Source organism: Phycodurus eques, chromosome 21 (genome assembly GCF_024500275.1).
Source record: "Phycodurus eques isolate BA_2022a chromosome 21, UOR_Pequ_1.1, whole genome shotgun sequence".
NCBI lineage: Eukaryota > Metazoa > Chordata > Actinopteri > Syngnathiformes > Syngnathidae > Phycodurus > Phycodurus eques.
Window position 1 is genome coordinate 8529768 of NC_084545.1, and position 24316 is coordinate 8554083.

Sequence of the window (24316 nt, forward strand, 5' to 3'; positions counted from 1 at the left end):
CGGGGTATACCCTGGACTGATCACAAACATTCACACTCACATTCAAACCTATGGACAATTTAGAGTCTTCAATTAGTCCAAATTGCATACTTTTAGAACGTGGGAAGAAGACACAGGACTCAGAGAAAACATGTAAGCATTGGGGAAATTATGCAAACTCTACACAGAGATTTTGAACAGAGATTCAAACCCAGATCTCCTGAAAACACAATCAAACCCAATTCTTTCAAGAAATTTCACAATTGACACTTTTTTTTGTTTTTCCTTTTGTTTTTTACAAGCAAGCTAGTACAGTTTCTTTGATTATTTTTCCTGGTCTCGTTGCATTCGTCATCATCAAGCATAAAATCATATTGGCTGGCAGAGTTCAAAGGGCTCAGTCATAATTCCCCATTATGGCCATGGGGGAAACTTTGTAATGCAAACCACATGCATTGGAATGTCAAACAAGGGGTTAACGATGTCAGAAAAACAAGAATCAAACACAATGTTCCCTTGCTATTCGTGTGCGATATAATTCTGTGAGTAATTGGCGCCCGCCAAAATGTTTATAATTGCCGATAGGTGCCACAAGATGGCGGCAAAGCACTACTTCCAGCCAGGGCTATGGCCAGGGCTATGGCCTGACGAAGTACAGCTCCTCCCCTCACTTCAGCATAGTTCCCCGGCACCAAGATGGCGGCAAAGTAATACCTTTCTAATTGGCAGAGTTTTGGCCTAAGCACAAAAAGAGCAAATAGTGAGTTTTTTAAGAAAATAGGCTATAAAAACAATCTACAAACAAGAGAAGTGATAATACACCATTAGCATCACGTGTCATCAATTATTAGATTAGATTTTAGTTTTTCAGTTTTGCTGTTAACAATGGTCAACATCTTTGTTGATAATTCAAAAGTGAGGCCCATCTATGGCAAGAGTAATCATTGTCTTCATCATTAAAAGCAATATTTTAAGTTTGACCATTTTTACATGTGTATGGATGTTAAGAAAATAGTTATTCACTACTATAGTTCTAATATTATTTCCTATGGGGAAAATAATATTTAAAAAATATATATATTTAAAAAAAAAAAAAAAATCAAACCAGCATCTCAGAAACGCTTGTGTTTGACCCAGGAGGTGCCATTGAAATATAAAATACTTACTGGAATGAAAGCAAAACAACACCATTGGCTGGATCTGGTGGGGCGCTGATACCACCAATCCCAACCAAGATGTATTGTAGTTGCCACTCTATAGTTAACATTTTGGTACAGTTTTGACCAAAAAAAGCACCTAAGAAGTGTCCACTGAAATGCTTCTTCTCCACCACTTCATTACACCGCAGCCATTAAACAGGGTTCTCCATCCCCATTAACATGCTTTGTTAGGCAAACTAAAAGACCTGCAACGAGCATGTGAGAATTCTTCGGAGGGAAATAAGTCACTGACAGACATTTGGAAACCACTGATATGTGGTTATGGACTTCTCAGATGCACATTTTGCTCCCGATAAATAATCATCCCACTCGGTCATTGGTGTAAATCTGTGATGCAGGCACAAGTGGAGAAATGCACCATGTGTAATGACGTGTACCAGAAAGCGAGATAATATGTTCACCTAAAGTTGCGAAGTCACAGGATGGAAAGAGGAGCGGGGGCAGGGGGAACTTTCCTGTGGATTAATGTTGAGTACTCACTTTCAAGGTCTGCTATTCACCTTGTGTTTTCTGTACCTTTCTGCTTGGTAATAAACATATACAGGTACACACTTTAGTACGCTTGAAAAATCCAATGTCATCCAGCATAAATATGTTGAATTTAAAAGGATAGTGTATGAGTCATTTTCATATAATATGATCAACAACAGTAAAAGACATACCCTATTGAATTTTATTCTGAAAAAAAATATTATTTTTACTGATACAAGTATTTGAATTATCGGCAATTGTTATCATTTACATGGTAATAATTGCTTCTAATAATACTTTTCACACTTTTAATGACAACATGTTTTTGGTACTGTATATGTCCCAAATGAAATTCCGTAATTTCGTTTTCTGTAGATACCAATTGGATTTTTGGATATGGAAGAGTTTTCTCCTATTGCTTAAATACCTTTTCCATGAAAACTAACACAAATGCATTATTTTTTTCGGGGGGGATTCTTAATGGTTCCTCTGTCCCTCAAGCTGTCTTTATCGTTCATGTCACTGGAGAGAGCCCCATTATGTTTTTTCAATACAAGAGAAGGATCTGTGATCTGAAATGCCAGGATGTGGCCAGCATTTTGCATTCATGCAATAGCAGACAGGAAACGAGATGGTGTTATTTTTGTGTGTGAAAGTGTCAGAACAATTGCATGTCTTGAATGTATAAAGACAAGAGTGTAATGGGTGTGAGTAGTTAGGATCATTTATGCACTTGAATGTGCAGAGTTTGAACAAATTGTGCACCTCACATGATTTTTGGCGAGTCTAACGAGTTGTTATGATTGTTGATGATTTTTCCCATACAAGTTAAGAAAATCTTGCTGTTCATATATTTGGATTGGACTGTCATGAAATTGGTGCATGTATCTCTTGATTGTCTTTACTACTCTGACCTACAATTTTAAATCATCAGTAACGTTTAGCAAAATATAGGACTTCAACAATGACTGTTTCAGTATGGGAAAGATTTACACTTGTGTCTTTACCATGATTAATCGTATTACATGAAAATGAACGGCATTCAGTTTGTTCAATATGGTTGGACGACGCTATACTTTGCAGTGGTGTATAATTTGACTGTACGATACTGAAATCCGTCTGACGCTGTCAATAAAAACTGAGCATTAGAATTATTGTAAAGGCAACATTGATGAAGCTTTTGTATTTACTGTCAGATTGTGCAGGTATCTCTAATGGTGTACCCAGCGAGTGTGTAATATATTTGCACTAAATCTCTGCTAACTTGTAGTGTTTATATTTTTTGAAGCTGGTAAGGAGGAGTAATGCAATCAACCTGGCAACCTGAGCTGATACAACAGACCACTACCACAAACCCTCCTCCTTTTCATCATGGCCTGGGGTGAATTTCCAGAGAAACGGTGCTATTGTTGACCACAGAGGCTCGTTTGAAGTCTGCTCACACATTAACGAGGGGGGGAGAAAAAGAACATGAATGAGTCGCATCAAAGATCCAGGAGGGGCTGAAGGGTACTTATGCAGCCTGGCTACATTTTGCAATATGGACACCTTTCTAGTTCCATGTCCAAAGGCACGATAAAACATTTAGTAGTAAATAATGAATTAAAAAAAAAAAAAAAAACTGTCTGGCAACCAGTGCAGGGTATACCCCGCCTCTCACCCAAAGTCAGCTGGAATACGATCTTGCGCACCAGCCACTCCACTGAGGATAAGTTGTCTCGAAAATAGATGGACAATTAAAAATATATATATATTTTTTTTTTTTTCCAGTTCTAGTTGGAGAAACATTAGCTGGGTGTCCAAATAATGAAAAGAGAAAAAAAAAAGATAATGTAGCTTCTTCCCCCAATCTGCCACTCTACTATTAACTGCGCTTCTGTAAGTGCTACAAATGAATGCCAATTGCAATAAACACACATACATAAAAAGGTGAAATTTAAAAGAACATACTTGACACTAAATGTGTCACTTTTTGTTTTATACTGCACTATTATCTGACCATAAACTTTACTGGTTTCTGTGCACAGATACTGCTGCTCACTTGATATTGTGCATCCTGTTCTGTGTGTACTTACTACTTTTGTGCACTTTTTAAAATGGGTTATGTATTGTGTGAATGAAAAGGTCTGTCCTTATTGTGAGCAAGTATTGACGTCGTAATGTGAAGCGTTAAAGCCATTGGAGCATTTGTTCAATATCCAGCTCAAGGTCTTCTATGCACTAGTACACTCTGTTTTCACTAGTAAGATAATTCAGTCGTGCTACTAGTGGTAATATACTTATGTTTTAAAATTCTATTAGGGAACATCTAGCGCTTCACTAGTATGCACAGATGTCAACTACTGCCTAGTTTTGCCTCACAGGTAACGTGTAGTTGTCCTACTAGTACGCCAAAGTTGCCCTATGAGGACAAAGAGCATACAATAGAAGTACATGGACCTTAAGTTTATAATTAAAGCTACAGCATCAAATAAATGTTCAAATGGCTCATATGACTTGAAAAACGATTTTCGTCAGTTTTTTGTGACATGTGACAAAGTTGTCCTACTAGTATGAAGGACAAAGTGAACTAGGATAGCAAAGCCATTTGAGCATTTATTCAACATCCACACATATCCAGCTAAGTTGTACTATAGGAAGACAAACGTCGCACTTGTAGAGGGAAAAAAGAAAAAAAAAAACATTTACGAGGTGAAGTTTTTCTACTAGTGCGCTGAACGGTGGTACTAAGGTCAAAGAGCATACTAGCACGTGTACCTTAAACTGGATATTAAGGATACTAAATGAATGATCAAACAGTTTTTCATGGTAATCAAGCTTTATCGACCTTCTGCATTAGTTAGCCAGAACATCCATAATTGCTCGTCATGAGGGAAAACCTTTTCATTCAAACAATATTGAACAGTATATTGAAGTACACGAAAGTGCTATTGAGTGCACACATATTGTGAATCATGTGTGTTGCCATGATCCCGAATATGATTTAGAATAGGAACTCGATCCGGTCTGTTTCGTCAACAGGCTGGGGTTATTTAGCAACACTATTCTCCTTATTATTGGACATCGATGTCATTTGAACTTACTTTGACTGTCGAATTTCCTGATGATGGTGTCCAGGAAGGTGTTCTGCGGAGCCACGTGGCCTCTCCGGACCGGCATCTTCGATACAGTGGCCCCAGGACTTTAATCGGGACTTTGTTGGACTTGAAAAAGTGAAGTGCTCACAAGGAGACTCTCTGACAGCTCGCTCCAGTCAGTCGGGGATGAAGGTTCCTCCGAGTTCCCCCCACCCCCCGCCCCCACACACAGGTCGATGAGAAAGTTCTGTCCTCCCTAAAAACGCGCAGCTGATGTGAAGCGTTCACCGTCTCCGGTTTGAAAGATGCGGGGAGTGACGGTGTCTGCTTCTGTCCCCACTTTGGCGGTGTTGGTAGTGATGGAGAGGGAGGAGGGCGCTCGTCAGGTGATATTTCCTCCTCTCAGTGGAGCTGAGCCGCACTTCTCCTCTCATGGCGCACGACAGCCCGCTCCTGCGAAGCGAACTGGGGGAGCTTGGCTGCGAGCGTCGCGGTGCTTGGAGCCATGGACGGCTGCTGCCTTTGTTTCTCTTCTCATTCCACTTCTCCTCAATGCAGACTAATATTAAAACAAAGATAGAAGATCCACCTTGATGAGTATTTCGGAGGTGTTTTTTTTTTTTTTTTTTTTTGTAGCTCTAATTCTCCTCCTCCTCGTGCTCTTCCTCTTCGCTGTGCGCTTTTTGCCGGATGACTTCAGCTCCACCGGCTTTAGCTGCGCCTCTTTAACCCTTTCTGCATCGACCGCTCGCCATTGATTTGAAATGTTTAAGAAAAATAAGTCCCCCTACTAGCAGTTTAAAAAAAAGAGCCATTTGACATAGCCTTCTTTAATTACTTCAGAATTGGAGGACGTTTTAATCTCCCCACCCGTGGATTTTTATAAATAATCCATGCTCGAAGTACACAAACATTGCACTAGTTGTGTAAATTATAGTTGTCAAAGTGATTCATAAATATTGTTGAAAACAGCAAATACTTCTTGACCCCCCCCCCCCCCCTTATTTTTTTCCTTCCTTCTCTTATTGTTTGTATTCTTCAAAATTGTCAAAAATGTGATTGTGGTGGTAAAGCACCAGGTGTAATCTTAAAAAAATAAAAAATATTCAAAAAAGAAAGCAAACAAGAATCATGAAAAAATATATATCTAAACACTAAACTAACAAATTCTCCCCCCCCCCCCAAAAAAAAAAAAAATCAAGAATACATTTTTGGCTACAGAAAGCATGACTTATGATGACAGCAACAACAACAAAGAACCGACACAGACTGAATGAAATTGGGCAACGAAATACAAACAAATTGACGAGACAACGAGGTACACCTGGAGAAGACGCGAGTTGCTGGAGGGAGCTGATTGGTTGACATAAGGAACAGGGCTGACGAGAACAGGTGGGGACAAAAAAAAGAAAAAATGAGTCAACAAGACAAACATGGTACACATAAAAAAACATCACATAGCATGAAAAGTCAACAAAAACCTGGATCATGACACCTCTCGCTTGATGACCAATTTACATATCAAATAAAATTGCTAAAATGTGTATTACATCAGCCTTTTTTATATACTTTTGTTGATTTCTTTCTTGTAATTGTAAAAAAAACGTGTTTTTTTATTTCGTGATCACATGATCGTGATCACACTCCAAAGTTTTGTCTGTCAACAAGCACGCAACTTCGTTTCTAAAACATTTTTAGCTAACTCGAGGAAGAGGAAAAGAAGTAAGCTACATGACTCAGGAAAACTGGGTAGACTTCTGTTCTTCTATTTTGTTTAGCTGTAACCCTGTTAGTCATATTACCAGAAACAGATATTAATAACAAAGTTTTTCTTTTTAATTATGTACTTAAGTTTGTTCTTGACCAGCTACCCTAGCACCTAACACAGTTAGCAAAAACTAACATTAGCATTGATTTGCAACAACTGTAATTACTGTAATTAGCGTAATACTAACATTAGTATTTTAAATTAAATGTAACTGTCTTTATTGAATTGTAAAGGGTTTATTCAGCAATATTCAATACATTTTAATAAAATTTTGCATAGGTGCTGAGTATAAAAAAGAATAAAATGTCATGATATGATGTTTTTTTTCTTGAAAACATATCAAAAATAAATGGTCGGTATTTAAAACCTTTTGGTGCCTAAATGGTTATCTAATTCTGGAATGAGCCACAAAGGAAATAGACCCTACCCCTGCTGTAGCAAAAATTCTCATCACGAGAAATGGCACCCAAAGGCCCGGTCCGATTTTAAGCATTTATGAGGCATCTGGTGTCAAATGGAGCAGCTTCCATTGTGTTTCAAAGCAGGTTAAACCTATAGACGACATGCGTTTAGAGCCTGAATTCGAGAGGTTTATTAAACACTCAAACGTGCCAGTGTGCGGAAGGATACAAACAAACAACATTGCAGCTATTGCTGACCTATTTTAATTAGCACATGGCTGGGGTTGGGGATTTACTTCCGAGGCTTGTCGTGTACGTCACAGCGTGGGGTTCCCCTCGCGTCAGGCAGGGAAGCTGCTTCCAAAGACAGATAATATGCCACTGACTCTGTCTCGTGACTGAAGCAAATACACAACGATCGTATCAAACATTCGGATAATAATTCTCCAGAGGTGGCAAAAATACTGTCACTCTAAATTTAAGTAGAAGTACAGATACTAAAAAAAAAGACTAAGTAAAGTCATAAATGGGTGTTGAAAAGGTGAGCTTGAGAACAACCACGACTCAGAGTGGGACGCTCATCTTCCAAAACCCAGAGAAAATAGAAAGGATGGTTGGTGTTATAAGAGAACAATATACATTTTGGAATCCCGACAATAGTAGCTGTTGTAAAATAAGCATTCATTTAACTAGATCCGTTTTTCATACAACCAGTGACCAGTGTGACATGAAATCTTGTCACAGATGGTGTGTTGGTTGGCTCAAGTTGACTTCTGTGCAGGCAGCGTGGGTTTAGTTCCCACCCAGTGACAGTGTGAATGTAAGTGTGAATGGTTGTCTGTCTCTGTGCTCTGTGATTGACTGCAGGCGATCACGTCAGCCCAACGAGGACAAGCAGTATATAGAAAACGTCTGGATAGATGGAAACAACAACTATCTTATTAACACCAGTCACAATATGTGATACATGGAGGATGATGTAAGATGACGGGAGTTTAGTTGTGAAGCAGGGGGAACACTTTTGGGAGGACTCAACCCCCCAAAAAGTGGACATATGACTGATTTTTGTTTTAGATTAGTTACCAGCTACTTTCTATTTTATGAGGAATGACATAAGATGCTAGGGTCTAAAGACAGGATCATATCTACAATATATGTAATTGATAAACGATAAATGTTACACAGTTTTTGCTGCAGCTCTGGAATCAGGAGCACCTACTAAAAGGGGAGAGAATGTTCGGAAAATATAAGCAGGATATACCAGTACACTACTCACACAAAGTTAGGGGATATTCAGTTTTTGGGTAAAATTCCAAGGTGATCGTAAAATGGCCTATAACCTATATAGGTGAACGTAACTGGACCTTCTCTTAACTTTTGAATGCGCAATTGTCCAAGTGTAAAACAAAGTATCTGTTGTGAATTTTGCCATTGTTAGAAGACAGATAATGTGCTTTCTAATGTTTAGAGAGGTCAAATTAAGTTAACCTGTAAAGGTTATGGGCCATTTTAGGTGCATCCTGAATTTTCACCTAAAATCCAAACTCCCCTACTTTTTTGGGAGTAGCGAAGGAAAATTAATCTCCAACTATTGCTGTGGTTTGAGCAGAAGATGCTGATGTTTTGCTGAATAAGTAACAGTATACAAATCACTTTCAGGTAGTAAAATATATTTTTTTTAAAACACCCTTACAGGGCTGGAACCTGAATGGATTAACCCATTAATACCAAACACCATGACAAGAGTGCTCGAGAATTGGAGATTATTAAATACTAGTACTACTGATAACTACTGACTCTTGTTTGATTATAAGCCACTTATATTCATATATGCCTTGTCCCTTACTGATTTCACTGGTTCTTGACAGCATTGTGTGAAAGTGTGCCAGGGTAGATTTCATTTCCCCAGACCGCAGCAGCAGAGGCGGTTCCCTGGTTCATTCTGATCTTTTCTCCCTACATCCGTTAGAGCAGGATGTGTCATGTCCCGACTGAGTGAAACTGCCTTGTTTTCAGGTCTGTCAGCGACAGGCCCGAGAGCAACACCGCTACTTGGTGCACTGCATTGATCAAAATGACCTGCAATCACAAATGCACTCTTTTTTTTTTTTTCCACTGATCACTGTTTTAATGATTGGAAAACCGTGATGGATTGCAGCCTTGAGGCTGGATGAGGCCTGAGGAGCTATTAGTCAAAATATGACATTTTAGTATGAATTAAAAATGCATCAGTTCCCACTCCTATTACACACTGGAGTATTCACTACATTAGCTTGAAAGCCAGAGGAGGCGGCTTGACCAGCCTTCCATCTTCTACACCCTTATTTAGTCAGGACAAGAGCGCAAGGAGGCGGAGGAAAGCATAGAGGGGTGAAGAGGGTGGAAAAAGAGATGTGGCAGGTCTCTTGCTGCAGATGAGCCAAGTCTCACTTTTGGTATTTCCAATTTTCACAATCAGAATAATTCTATTTATGATTATGCTCAAACTTTGAGCCAAAAAGGGAGTGAGCGGTTTACAAAGCAAGCCGTGAATATCATGTACTTTTATCGAGTTTATCATTGTTTATTGATGTTGAAGCAGTGTACGAGAATAGTTGTACTGGGTTTACACAATGCAATGCTCTGTGAGCTAACTGGAAATACCTTATCACAGCTGAACAGCCCTTTCCTCTTCAACTTTAATCCATCCATCCATCCATTTTCTGAGCCGCTTCTCGTCAGGCAGGCAGGGCACATACAAACAAACAACCATTTGCACTCACATTCACACCTACGGGCAATTTGGAGTTGTCAATTAACCAACCATGCATGTTTTTGGGATGTGGGAGGAAACCAGAGGGCCCGGAGAAAACCCACGCAGGCACGGGGAGAACATGCAAACTCCACACAGGCGGGGCCGGGAATTGAATCGCGGTCCTCAGAACTGTGAGGCAGACGCTCTAACCACCGTGCCGCCAACTTTAATCCCCCTATGAAAATCAGATCAATACACGATTACATACAGTATGTGTAAAAAAGGCAAGAGTTTATCTTTCCTGTAACTTGTAGTGCTGCTAAACCATTCATTTAAATGAAAATGGAGACTGGGAAGAACTGGGAAAAGCAGTTCTGATAATAACTGCACACACCTCTACAGCATCTCAAATAATCATCGAAAACAACTCACTGCCTCTCACTGCATGGTGACATCATGTGTGCGTGGGTGTTCGCCAGGTGCTTTTCAGTTTCCTCCTCTCGGCCAAACGACTTGTACAGTATGTTAAGAATGAATATTCCTGTCAGCACTCCTGACCAAAGCAAATGTAGTGAGAACTGGAATTGGTCCCGGGTTGTTTACAGCTGCAGCTGCCCACTGCCTGATGTGTGCAAAGGTTATATTTTGATATACATAGTACTGTACAGTGGAACATCTTAAGGTTAAACACAATCTGCTTTGTTGCTTTATTTGGATTTTAAACTAAAATATACTGTGGGAAAAAAAAAAGGTACTGTACTATATTTTATCTTCATGTTAGGGTTAGTAGGTCATGGTTGAAAGGTGTTTCTCATATTATAAACCGATGCCGTTGTATTCTGAACAAAAATATAAACTTTGTTTTTGCTCCCATTTTTCATAAGATGACCTCCAATACTTTTTCGATGTACACAATATGACTATTTCCCAGGTAGCACGGTGGACGACTGGTTAGAGCGTCTGCCTCACAGTTCTGAGGACCGGGGTTCAATCCCCGGCCCCGCCTGTATGGAGTTTGCATGTTCTCCCCGTACCTGTGTGAGTTTTCTCCGGGCACTCCGGTTTCCTCCTGCATCCCAAAAACATGCATGGTAGGTTGATTGACAACTCCAAATTGCCCGTAGGTGTGAATGTGAGTGCGAATGGTTGTTTGTTTGTATGTGCCCTGCGATTGGCTGGCAACCAGTTCAGGGTCTACCCCGCCTCCTGCCCGATGATAGCTGGGATAGGCTCCAGCACGCCCGCGACCCTAGTGAGGAGAAGCGGCTCAGAAAATGGATGGATGAATGATTTTTTTCCCTCAAATATTGTTCACAAATCAGTGTAAATCTATTTCAAATGTTGCATTTATATTTTTGTTCAGTATAAAACCTTTATCCATCCATTTTCTGTACCGCTTGTCCTCTTGTCTGTCGCAGATTAGAGGCAGGGTTCATTTACCTTCTTCTTGTTATTATAGTCAACTGGATTATTACAGCAATATTGTAATGAGGAGCCAGGATAGAGACATGTAATGTTTTTCCATTACTCCTACTAACAGTATATAAACATCACATTACCGTTCTTTACCATATCGGATAGCCTTCTGTGGTATAATAATAAGTACAGATCCACATTGCTGATGTATTGTCCGGTCACATCAAGTGGTATCAGATAAAACGTGCAGGTGTAAAACAAAAAACAAACAAACAAACAAAAAAATTAAGAATAGCCCATAGTTGTTCTGTGTGTACAAAAGTTTATTGCACTCTAAATATGTAATCAACAATCACCACATGGTTACAAAGAAGATTTGTGGTGAATAACAATGTGTCTTAATAATCATTTAATGTAGAAAACCCATATTTAGAGTGAACCATAGACCCTTTAATAATACATATAAAAATAGAGTAGCAAAAAAGTTTTTACAGGACAGAGAATAAACACAGGGACAGTATGTTTCGAATTAAAAGTATAGTTTGCAGTCATATAATGACTAAGGACCACATATTTATGTGGACATCAAGAGGGTTTGAAAACTGATTTTTCCCAACCGGTTCATCTAAGCATTCCCTCTAAACTGGGTTCTTATTTGTTTTTTTCCAAATACATCTCATCTCTGAATTGCACACATATGAATTTACATGTTACTGAAATTCTCCGCACGTGCTCATCGTCTGGACAGGTCACCCCCTGTGAATTCACAGAAATGATAGAGAAACAGTGAAAAAGATAACGTAAAAAGTTCACTGACATTCCTTTGTGATGAATAAAGAACAGAAGTGACGTCTGCCCCAAGTGTGCATGTTTTTAAGTCCAGGTTAAAAACTCTTCTTTTTGCCCATGCTTTTTAGAGCGTTTCCACTTTTAAATGATATTTCTGGCACTGTATGCTGTTTTAATTGTATTTTTATTTTTTTCCTCTTTGTTTTAAATATTTATAAGCTTTTTTCCCCCTTTGTTTTTAAATGCTTTTAATCATGTAAAGCACATTGAGTTACCTTGTGTATGAAATGCACTATATGAATAAATTTGCTTTGCTTTAGATTTTTAAGCCTTGGTGGCATTCTAGGTTTATTGTTCAAATGCTAAACTGATAATATGGAAATTCTCTGCAGACGCCTGAGCTATATTTGCATGAAACACAAGTACTGTATGTAAAAACACCAACATGGGGGGAAAGGAGCAATGTGAATCATCTGCATGCTTGTGGCTGCAATCATGAGAAGAGAGCACTGACACATATCAACTGATGGCAGAGAGGCGTGAAAGATTGATTGCCATAGTGGCCAAATCCGTCAGATGTGGTGTCCATGGGATTGTTGCAATGAGAAGGGAATTGGAGCTGGGGGATGCTCCGTGTTGGACGGCGGCTACATCCAATTAGCTGATGCAATCGGAGGTGGGATCTGTGATTGAATTATTGATGGGGGGCTCAGGCAAACGTACGTTCCAATAAGGCTGTGTGAAAGCGTTGGACAAGTGTTATTGTAAATGAGTATGTTTAGAAAGAAGAAGAAACGCTCGTGAAAAGCGTTACAATGGCTGTTATGTGACATGTTGAAGTATTCTATACAGACAAAATCCATTAATTCATTGATTAATTCATCAGCATTTTGGTCCAAATAGTTTCCACTGAATATTCGTCCTTAATCAAAAACTCTCTCTTCCAACATCAGTGACATCTCACCACCACAAACACACGGAAATCTATCTACAGTGAAAACCCTTCCAGTTATTTGTTGAATTTTCTTTTAACATATCTTCGGTTATTCACAATAAAACTCACTTTTTCTGTATTTTTGCTCAAGCCATAGTGACAAAAGTATAACTTTGGTGCCATCTTGCTGCCGAGGAACTATGTTGAAGTGGGTTGAGGAGCTTCATTGAGAAAAAGGTTATGTTTTGCCGCCATCTTGTGGCATCTTAAAGTATTACTTTAACACCATCTTGGGGTCAAGGAACTATACAGAAGTGAGTTGAGGAGCTTCATTTCGACAAAAGTAGTTCTTTGCCACTACATTTTGGCATCTTGGTACCAAGGAACTATGTTGAAGTCAGTTGAGGAGTTTCATTGCATTTTCATGATGTGGCATCAATAGGCAATTATAAACCTATTTGAGGGTGTCAATTGCAGATTTTCGTTATGCACGTTAGGGCTCGGTCCCTGCAACATTATGTTTGTCTGTCTCTAATGACATGCTCGATGTCCTGTAGTTATTCTGAATGGCAAAAACGAGTCTGAAAGCAGCACACAACAAACAATCTGCATGCAAAGATTTTACATCCACCTAAATGCTTGCGCCGCATTACAATATGAGACGGACATTCAAATCACTTTGGTTGGATTCGCTCTCCCTCACCTTGGCAGCTGGTGCACTCACAGCTGTGTATGACAGGCAGGACGACCGGCTCACTCTCGCCGCTGTCACACCGTAAGTTGAGGAAGCGGACGGGGTTGTCTGGATCCAAACGGTAGCTGCAGCACTCACACACGGACCTTAGGTAGGGCTCCTGTGGAGAGATTAGAGAGGAAGCTTATTAAAACTTCATGAAGAGATCAAATGTATTCCCAAGTGGTTTGGTTAAGAATTTTTGGAAAAAAACGGTTGATAAAGCCAAATACAAAATTCTGAAACACTGCTGTGGATAATACATTACCTGACATACAGACATAACCAAATAAAAACATCATTCATGCTGTCTTTACAATATACTATGATGGTAAACTGAAAATACATTGATTTTTCAATGTGATTGATTGCTTGATTGATTGATCTTATTTCAAACATGCAGTACCAAAATAAAAAGAGAAAAATACAAAAAAGTACAAAAAAGGAAAAATATTTCATACTGAAACACTGTGATGTCTGTCTGAAAAGGAGTAGGAAGAAGTTAACTTACTTAAAATACAGATACCACATAAAAACACTTATACGTTTATACATACACTCCACATACCCAACATACCCAATAGTTTTTCCCTACATAGTATACACACCCTTTTTTCTCATAACCTGTGTGCAGCTTATGTATCTTATTTTATGTTTTATATACTTGCAGCTTTCTTTCAACTTGTTTCTGTTCAGATATTGCTTTAATTACTCATTCACACATTTACTACTAAAACAACAAAAACAAAAAACACTTCTGAAGTTGTATCACCCTTTAAAAAGACAATAATGCCACCAACATTTTTTGACAGCCAGTGTCAGAGAGCGCAGTGGTTGCAGGCCTGCGCTTCAATGTTCTGAGGTGAGGCGTCACGAATATTTGTCCCCAGTTGTACTTCTCCACGCCCACAAACAACCTCACTAATGCACATAACTGAACACATAAAGAAACTGGGTATTATTATCACTGTCATGGCAAATACTTTTACACAGCTTTTGTGTTGGATCAGATGACATCAGTGTTGAGTTTAATGACTTCTATTCCATTGCTATTATTCGATTTGATTATGATATTAGTTCCAGTCCTCCTGATAATGGCCCAGGTGACTTTCGCAGCATACCATTTCTTCACAGGTTACCGTGCCCTGTTACCACAGTAACAGTAGGTAATGACACATTTGGCTCAGCTGATGTTTCTTTTTACTAATCTCTCAGCATGACTGACTCTATTTTTAAAGTGGGGATGTATGGATGCCAACAGAGAACAATGTCGCTATGGTGATGTGGTGCTGTCTCTGCTGACTTGCGAGGAGGATGAAGCTAAAAAAAAAAAGGGTGTTCAAAAGAGGTAGACAGAAGCTTTAACGAGCTCAACACGTGACCACCAGCATTCTCCTTCACGTGTGCTAATCAACACCATCTATTTTTAGATCAACGGTGACTCAACACCTCAATGAGGTACTGTATGTGCCCAAACAGAGTATGTCTCTTTGCACAGACGATAATTTGGAGTCATATACACAGGCTATTTGCTGATCACTGAGATTCAGTTGTCGTAAGAAAGACTGTTACCACAGCTGCTGTGACCCACAGCAAGAATGACTGAGTGTGATCCCCTCCGGTCCGAGACAGTGAACTCATCAATACTGGTTCTGATCCTTTTTAAAGAGCATAACTCTAATGGTCAGTTGCCGTCCTCAAGAAAATATATATAAATTATGAACATTTTGTGCGTCACATCCATTGTGGGCCTTTCAAAAATCAATAACCAACGACGAGGCGATGGGCTCCCTGGGCGTCTCAGTCTCGCTCTTTAGCGGCTATACGACGCTCCGTCAAAATGTCTTAGATTGAGCTGGGCGATAAGAAAAGGATAAAGATATCTCAAAATACTGTATATGACCTCCAAATTTGACTGTGATAATAAATGGGCTTAATAGCACCTTCCTACTTTCAAGGTACTGGAAACACTTTTACAAAGTTGCTCACACAACGATGAAGTCACATGCTGCAAAGGAGGAAAGTAAGAAGTCCAACCATACAAGATAAATGGAGATCGAACCAGCAACATTACGAGACAATAACTGTGCCACCTGAACCAAACCGCCCCGAGGAGAGCTTGCTTCTGAGACAGTTGAGATGACCGACTGTGGATAATCAACACACAAGAACAGCTTATCCATACCTCCAAGATGACATCAGTTCTGGACAGACAGCGCCCCCTGCAGAAGCTGACCTCCACGTTGTCAAGCCGACAGTTTCCCTTTGTGATGTTCTTAACCTGTACGTAGCGGCGGCACTCTGGCACAGGCTCACCTGAGAGATTCACAAAGAAGCAGCGGGGGCGGATGAAGGGTGTTAGGGGAGAAAGAAGGCAAAGGGAAAGATTGTCAAGTTAAAAGAACAGGCGAGAAATAATTGAGAATATCTGCTTAAATTTGAATGAAAAAAAGGAAGAGGACAAAGCCATAAGAGGCTACAGCCTGATAGTTTCTTTCTGAGGGAACAAAGTGACACTGCTGTTGTCCCTTAGCATCTGAATGCAAGAGATTTAAGGTCAAGTGTAGATTTTATGATGCAATCTCTTGCTCATTGCCCACTGTAGCAGCCTGCACCATATTCTCTGCCATTTAACAAATCACAAACTAATTCTCCAAAACTGTCTGGTTCATATATTGTATGGGTTGCAATTTCTGTATATTTCACATTTACCTGGAAACGGTTTCCTGCAGACTGGACAACAGCTGCCCGGCTCTTCTACTTTGACTTCCCCCTGAGGGAGAGGATGCAGTTTGTTTAGAATGGTTATAAATAACCAGGTTCATTGTATTAACAACGATTAATTTGATTGGATATTCAATGTAACAGTTTACAGCAGATACCAGGTAAAGGTATCATTTCACTGAACACATCACTATTGTGAAACCCCCACCCCACGCCCCCAATTTGCGTGGGATAGGGAGACCCAACGCTGCCGCAGATAGTGATAATCCATGATTAATTGAGATCCAAATGGAAAAAAGCTTGAAATTGCCTATAGATGCCACAAGATGGGGGCAAAACACTACTTATGCCTCAATGAAACTCCTCAGCTCACTTCAACATACTTCTTTGACGCCAGATGGCACCAAAACAATCCTGTTATTGCTTTGGCCTCGGCACAAAAACAGCAAATGTGATTTTTTTCAGGAAATAATGCGGATAGATTCCAAAGACAAAATGCTTCATGAATAGGTGAATTTGCAAATGCTGACCGTGAATGGGTTCACTGTACAACAAAAACTGCGAGTGAAACCTTTCGTTCAACATTTGTGACATCTAATCTCACAAATACTACTAGATAAATGGACTAACATTCCCTCTGGCGTTTGAACAGCTAGCAAGTACAGTAGGCCCATTGATTAAAAGTGGTAAGCAATTGTTCAACAGTGTAGACAGATTTGAGAGACTCGAACTACAGACCTCAAAATTGTAAGGCAGACATGCTAGCCACAAAATCACCATGGCACTGGGCCATAAATGAAATGAAAACACACACAGTACGGCGGTAAGTGAGCGTAAACTAGTTAATAATAAACTTAATAATGATGGCGCGTGTCAAAACATACTATATGTGCATGGAAAATGATCAGTATGTAATGGTTAAAATAAGTCTGTCCGACCATTATTTCAAAGCAATGCCTGATTTTCAAGTTTCAGTAAATGCTTATGTAATACTTTTGTCAGTTTTAAGTTATTCACAGGGTTTTTTTGCACTGACCATTGGGGTTTTCTTTTCTTTAATGGAAAGATGTATAGTAAACAATTTTGCCTACGTGCGGAAGATGAGGGAACTGAAGCTGCTGAGGAGGAAAGATTTGGTCTAAAGAAAGGCTGGCTGTCCCATGATGCATCAGTCTGAGAATAGCTGCTGCGAGAATGCACAGATACTCAAAGTCTGACAGTGGGCTACCAACACCAGCTTGTGCGCACCCCTAAAACGTCAGCCATCTGCACCATTGTTCTATCAAACGTCTTCCCTCAGGGACTCGCTAAGAGGTTGGGAGTGCATGAGCAGAATGATTTGAAGAACGTTCAGCTGACAGCCTGATGTGTGAAATGTTTCCTGTTTATTTAAAAAAAAAAAAAAACTTAAAAAAAAAAAAGATCAACAAGGGATTTAAGAGGTAATTTGTCCTGATGGCTTCTTAGTTTGTAAGTGAACCCCAGCTATTTGTGAGGGACACGGACCGAGCCCCGCCACAAATAGCAAAAATCCGCAAGTAATTGACACCGCTCATCCCTTGTAAAAATGTTTGGAATTGTTTGTAGAAGACGCTACTACTTTCTAAAGGAAAGTCCTCAACTTACTTTATTCAACTTCGTCGGCATCGAGATGCCACCGGATGGAGCTAAAGCAATTGTTATGTACTATTTTTATCCCATCCCAAAACAGGAGAAGCAGCGCTTTCACTGACTCAGAACTTTGACTTTGTAAGGTGAATGATGGAATTCAGAATGCTAGTAAAAAATAACAGCCGCAGACGTGTGTGCATCATACTGTAGGTGGAATTCTCAGTAGACTGTCTACCTTTGAAGCTCATCGTGCGACCTTGAAAGTTTGACCTGTCAGCAGATTTTATTTTTACCCTGATGTTAATAAAGCACCGGTGAGCGAAAGACATACATTCAGCATAATTGTATAGAGGAGATAATTGACTCATCTGTTATGGCCCCATCAGCAGGAAACACAATTTTGATTTTTGATCTTCCCCTAACTGCTATTTTAAGTTTTTTTTTTGAGTTTGTTAAATTCTGGGGAAAAAAAAGACAAACATCTCATGTAATACTGTTTTGATGAGATTGAATATAAATTGCTATTCATTTTGGGTGTTCATTTACAAATGAGAATTGATATTGATAACCACACAATTTTCTAATCAATCAAGTGTGAACATAAACAACCCAGTAAATATTTGGGAGAATATCGTAAACTCATTATATTCTGCAAGTGCTCATAATGTCGGTTGGTGAGTATATGTTTTTTTTTTTTTCTACCACTGAGTTTTTGCGGGACGCAGGATTGGTTAAAATCAGAATGTGGAAACCAAACGTATCTGTCAAATGGACTAAAAGAATGGATACATATTTTATTTAGAGACGATTTTTTTTCTTCTCTTGCCTGTACAGTGTGCATACATGATTGACCACTCAGACGGATGGTCCCTGCAAGATGGCCATTTAAGCACCAATGTGTTCTACTACTGCTTACTTCCACACAGAAGCGGAAAAGTGGCTCTCAAAAGAATAAAGAAACTGCTCATAAGTCCTCATGCATGCTAAAACAGTTACACATATTGGAGAATTCTTCAGAAAAAAATATGAATGATTTAAAAACTGTAATTTAAATGTAAAATATTAACTCTTCTTTTTTTCCTTAGGGCTTGTCCCTTTAGGGGTCACCACAGCGCGTCATCCTTTTCCATGGAAGCCGATCTCCTGCATCCTCCTCTCGAACACCAACTGCCCTCACGACATCCATCAACCTTCTCTTTGGTCTTCCTCTAGCTCTCTTGCCTTTCAGCTCCATTCTCATCATTCTTCTAGCTCACTCTTTCTCCTCTGGATGTGTCCAAACCATCAAAGTCTGCTCTCTCTAACTTTGTCTCCAAAACATTGAACCTTGGCTGTCCCTCTGATGAGCTCATTTCTAATTTTATCCAACCTGGTCACTCCTAAAGCGAACCTCAACATCTTCATTTCCGCCACCTCCAGCTCTGCTTCCTGTTGTCTCTTCAGTGCCAATGTCTCATCATGGCCGCCCTCACCACTGTAAACTTTGCCCTTCATCCTAGCAGAGATTCTTCTGTCACATAACACACCTGACACCTTCCTCCACCTTTTCCAACCTGCTTGGACCAGTTTCTTCACTTCCTGACCACACTCACCATTGCTTTGGACTGTTGAGTATTTCAAGTCCTCCACCCTGACTTCCTTCTCCCAGTAGCCTCACTCTTCCTTCTCCATCCCTCTCATTCATGCTCATATATTGTGTCTTACTTTGGCTAATTTTCATTCCTCTCCTTTCCATTGCATGCCTCCACCTTTCTGTTTCTCCACCTGCTCCCTGCTTTCACTGCAGAGCACAATGTCATCTGCAAACAGCATGGTCCACGGGGATTCCAGTCTAACCTCATTTGTCAGCCTATCCATCACCACTGCAAACAGGAAGGGGCTCAGGGCTGATCCCAGAAGCAGTCCCACCTCAACCTTAAACTCCTCTGTCAGACTTACAGCACACCATACCACTGTTCTGCTGCCCTCATACATGTCCTGTATTATTCTAACATACTTCTCTGCCACTCCAGACCTCCGCATGCAATACCACAGTTCCTCTCTGGGTACTCTGTCATCGGCTTTCTCTATATTTAGAATCATCTTTTATTGTCATGACCATGCGTGCAGGCACACAAAATTTGTTCTCTGCATTTAACCCATCACAGTGAACACATGCACATGTTAGTGGAACACACTGGAGCAGGGGGCAGCTGAAGCGTATCTACGAAGACACAATGTAGCTCCTTCTGACCATCTCTGTACTTTTCCATCAACACCCTCGAGGTAAATAATGCATCTGTGGTACTCTTTCTAGGCATGAAACCATAGGGTTGCTCGCAAATACTTACATCTGTCCTGAGTCTGGCCTCCGCTACTCTTTCCCATAACTTCAATTGTGTGGCTCATCAATTTTATAATAATAATATTTTATTATTCCTATATAGTCCCCACCCCACAGATCTGCGCATCACCCTTGTTCTTGAAAATGGGCACCGGCACGGTTTTCCTCCATTCCTCAGTCATTTTCTCACCCGCTAGAATTCTGTTGAACAAGCTGGTCAAAAATTCCACAGCCATCTCTCCTAGATGCTTCCATAATTCTATAGCTATGTCATCAAGACCAACTGTCTTTCCATTTTTCATCCTCTTTAGTGCCCTTCTAACTTCCCCCTTACTAATCATTCCCACTTCCTGGTCCACCTTCTCTCTCATTTTCCTCATTCATCAACTCCTCAAAGTAGTCTTTCCATCAATCCAGCACACTACTAGCATCAGTCAACACATTTCCATCCTATCCTATCCTTAATCACCCTAACCTGCTGCACATCAGTCCCCTCTCTATCCGACATGTATAGATCCTTTTCTAGGAAAAGAGGAGGAAATGTAATATGTAAAATGTAATGTGTACAAAAATTCAGAAATCAAACAGCATCATTAATTGTGTCTTGTTTGAGGTGCACTGGGCTATGATTAAAAAACACAGTGTGGCCCTTTCAAAGGGTGTGTTATTGTTGGTGTTTGTAAAAGTCAAAGATTCAGACGAGTTTGTGGGTGTAATAAAGCACAGAGTGCACGCTTGTGGGTGGATGGGACAATCACATATTGATCTGGTTCAGCCAGTGAATTTTAGAGAACATCCCACATTGCCAAGAATGTGCACTAAAAAATAAATGACCACCTGAGACATTGTGAGAACTGGACCACCCAAGGGTAGCATTCAGCAGATGAACCAGCCTGAGAAGGTAGTCTGTTTGCAGGTGGTGTTTTTTGGAACAAGTACAGGTCCAGATTTTAACTGTGCATCTTCCCCAGATACCATAACAAAAATGTCATTTACGTTTCCCCAGTTAGTGAATCTTCTGCTCATACCACTGTTTAGATAATAACCAAGCTAAAAAAAAAAATACTACAACTTGCCCCGAGCACATCTACAGCACAGGCAATCACTCAACTATGTAATAACGACGAAGGACTGAGATAAATGATTCATGGGGGCGTTAGAAAAAACAGGAGGAGTCATCAGTTCTAAGAAGAAAATGTAATCTAGTAAATAAGTAAAGTTGTTTCTACAATTACATATAGTATTTTACTTATGTGTTCTGCAGATACAGTATGATATCTTAAACAGGGATCTAAATGTATATAAGTAAAGCCCAAATTGTTTGTTAACTTCGACTGGGTTCTACTGCTGTCAATCAAGAGGCCAGCTCTTTGGAACTGTTCGTGAATGTGCTGGATGCAGTGAAGAGGAAAAGTCAACTTTTTCCTGTACATACATCTCTGTGTCTTCAATCGGACATCCTGCAGCGTTTTTGAAATCTACTACCAGCCAGTATAAAGTAAGGGGCGAGGGCTATAGCAGCTAACCGTATTTTTCTAACATTACAGTAATTGATGAAGGCTATTGTATTTTTTCACATTACCGTTTATCGCAGAAGAAGCAAGGACAAGCAGCTTTTCCAAGTTTTTATATTCTAAATGGAAATGTACAAAACGAGAAATCAAATTACAGAGAAGGGGGAGAAAATAAGATGCTGAGTCGTGGTGTATTTTGTGTTGTGGCTACCCAGCAGCCTATTGTTTGTGTCTGCAGCCTGCAAGCCAGTTAACACGGTGAAAACTGAAGGTCTATGTGGGTCATCGAACAACTACCATTACGACTTGTCCTCCAGGTACACCACAAGAAATAAAGCAGCCTTGCATAAAGCAGAATGGTTGTCCACTTCAATGCAGATAAATGCACTTAAAAGTACATTTTAAAAAGGTAAGAACATTTTTATGCTGTTCTTAACAGTGAACATACATCAGTACATCATTCACAGAATAAGCCACCAATTTCTTTTTTTTTTACATTGCTGCCCAGAGTTTTTGCGTACATTGAACCTACTTAAATAATTATTGATTATTGCATGTGCAAGAAGGTAGGTTAAAACCTAGGACAAAATATATTTTGTAAAGCTATGAGATATAAAGTTGGAATATTAACAGAAAAAAAGTCAGAATATTCCAGGAATAAATGTGTAATTTTAACATGAAAGTTATGCAAACATAAACACAATAGTCTGTCCTATACTTTAGAGAGCATAAACGATATTTTTTCAAAACAGTTCAGGTTGAAGACTGAACAACCTCAACAAAAGGGTCAAGTATAGAATTAAATGCGGTTACATGCTTGATCACAGAACAAATTAAACTTGGAAGTTAAGACCGTGATACACAATTTGTAATCACTATCATCGAAATAGGTGTGATGTAAAACCCAGACAGACATTTACAGAGGTTTTACTTAACACATTCCTCATATGAGCTCTTGAGGGCACAGTCAGCAGTGCTGTCACTATTATGCACTATTAGTTTGGTTTGTTGTCTTTTTATTACCACTTTTTCCCCCCCCTGTGGTGTACCTTAGTGTGGCACAGTAATTCAGTCGTGGGCAGAGTTTACAACGACAATGAAATCAATCTGACTCTGATCTAATTTGAGAATAATTGAGAATCAGTGCAGATGATCATGTTATGAACTTGATTAAACGTCAGCGAGCGTGTTTCACCTCATCACAGCGGAGTTCAGGGCACCTCGGCTGGCACAGTTTCTTCCCGTTCACACAACGGCATGACAGGCAGTCCTCCACCCACTCTGATCCTGCCTGATCCACACACACACACACACACACACACACACAGAAACAAATATGCGCCATTTACATTTTCACTCAAATTTCTGTCCCCAGTCACTGAATTTTTTATGAAGTGCAGCTGGCTCAGATAGCTTAGGATCAATGTATGACATCGCTACATATAGTACACCGCCCTCATTGTTGTAAAAGCAAGAGTCACATTATGACATTGTAATTATAACAGCAAATACAACTGTTATATAGACTGCAAGGGCCATCACATTTATATATGTTGGCAATAGCAATCGCTGAGACTTCTTAGGTTCAGCAGATGAAAAGTACACTCCACGGGGTGATTTTGCAGCTCACACTCGGCTATTTGGCATAACGGCCATGAGGCGGTTGATTAGAAAAGCCGTTGAGGGTCTTTCGAGGGACATTTGTCATCGCATGTTGACAAGACAAGTGAGAGAGAATGAGGAAAGGAAAAGTGACGGGAGCAAAGAAAGAATAATAATAAAAAAAAAAAAAAGAGTCATCGGGAGAAAGATCAAGAAAGGGGGGATCTGACCTCTTGTCAGAGTATGATTAATTCTCATAAGCCTATAATATCCCTTTCTTCATAAATTATTCCTGGCAGGCTTGCCCAGTTGCGGTCAGAGTGCCAGCTTTCTACAGCACGCCATGCATAATTGATGGTGCTATGGGCGGGAGAGGCATTGTGGTGTAATATGGCTCCCAGGGCACGTCACTCATCTTCTAATCGGCCTTTTATGAGTAAACAACACAATGGGAGTGAATGAGAGGGAAAGCGTGAGTGAAGACGCACCACAATGACCCAGGCACAATAGTTACAAGTTACGATCGGCCGTAGGTCTGCTTTGGGTGTGAGCTGTTGCGCGCCTGTGTGTAAGTAAGTTTACCTCCTGCACGATGCCCTGGTCACGGCAGGGGCAGAGAGCAGGGATGACACACACGCCATCGGTGTTTCGGTAAAGCCCCTCCTGACACACGCAGCCCTCTGAGGAGTGGCTGCAGTTGATGGCAGTTGGGAAGTAAATGTCCTCGCAGCTCCTCTCGCACAGTGGAAAGTCTTCCGACAAGCTCCTCCTCCTCTTCCATTGTTCCCCGTCAGGACACGCTGCAGAGAGGGAAGAGTCAGTAAGTGATGACCAGTGTGTCAGGAGAAAGGAAATTAGAAAGGGAAGATAAAACCGGAAGCTTACAGGACGGATAGAGGAAAAGGGAAATAGGAATTGATAGATCAGTTAGGAAAGGAAATTAGGATATCTAAAATGTGGATGCGCATTGAGGATTTATTGAAGTGTTTGGTGATTAGTCCAAGTGGCAAAATGTATGTG

General features: G+C 40.1%; 2 protein-coding genes across 2 annotated transcripts in view; both read right to left on the bottom strand.

Annotated features, from left to right (window-relative positions):
- Positions 1-5373, bottom strand: part of kcnh2b (potassium voltage-gated channel, subfamily H (eag-related), member 2b) — a 173532-nt gene extending 168159 nt beyond the window's left edge. The window contains exon 1 of the mRNA XM_061665725.1: positions 4754-5373. Coding sequence (XP_061521709.1) covers positions 4754-4829 — 76 coding nt within the window. The 5' untranslated portion in view covers positions 4830-5373. The remainder of the gene's footprint in view (positions 1-4753) is intronic.
- A 6032-nt stretch (positions 5374-11405) lies between these two features.
- The window catches only part of sspo (SCO-spondin), a 74348-nt gene continuing 61437 nt past the window's right edge, over positions 11406-24316 (bottom strand). Inside the window, 6 exon segments of the mRNA XM_061667054.1 lie at positions 11406-11822; positions 13493-13643; positions 15708-15838; positions 16235-16295; positions 22890-22985; positions 23879-24096. Of these exon segments, the coding sequence (XP_061523038.1) occupies positions 11800-11822; positions 13493-13643; positions 15708-15838; positions 16235-16295; positions 22890-22985; positions 23879-24096 (680 nt within the window). The 3' untranslated portion in view covers positions 11406-11799.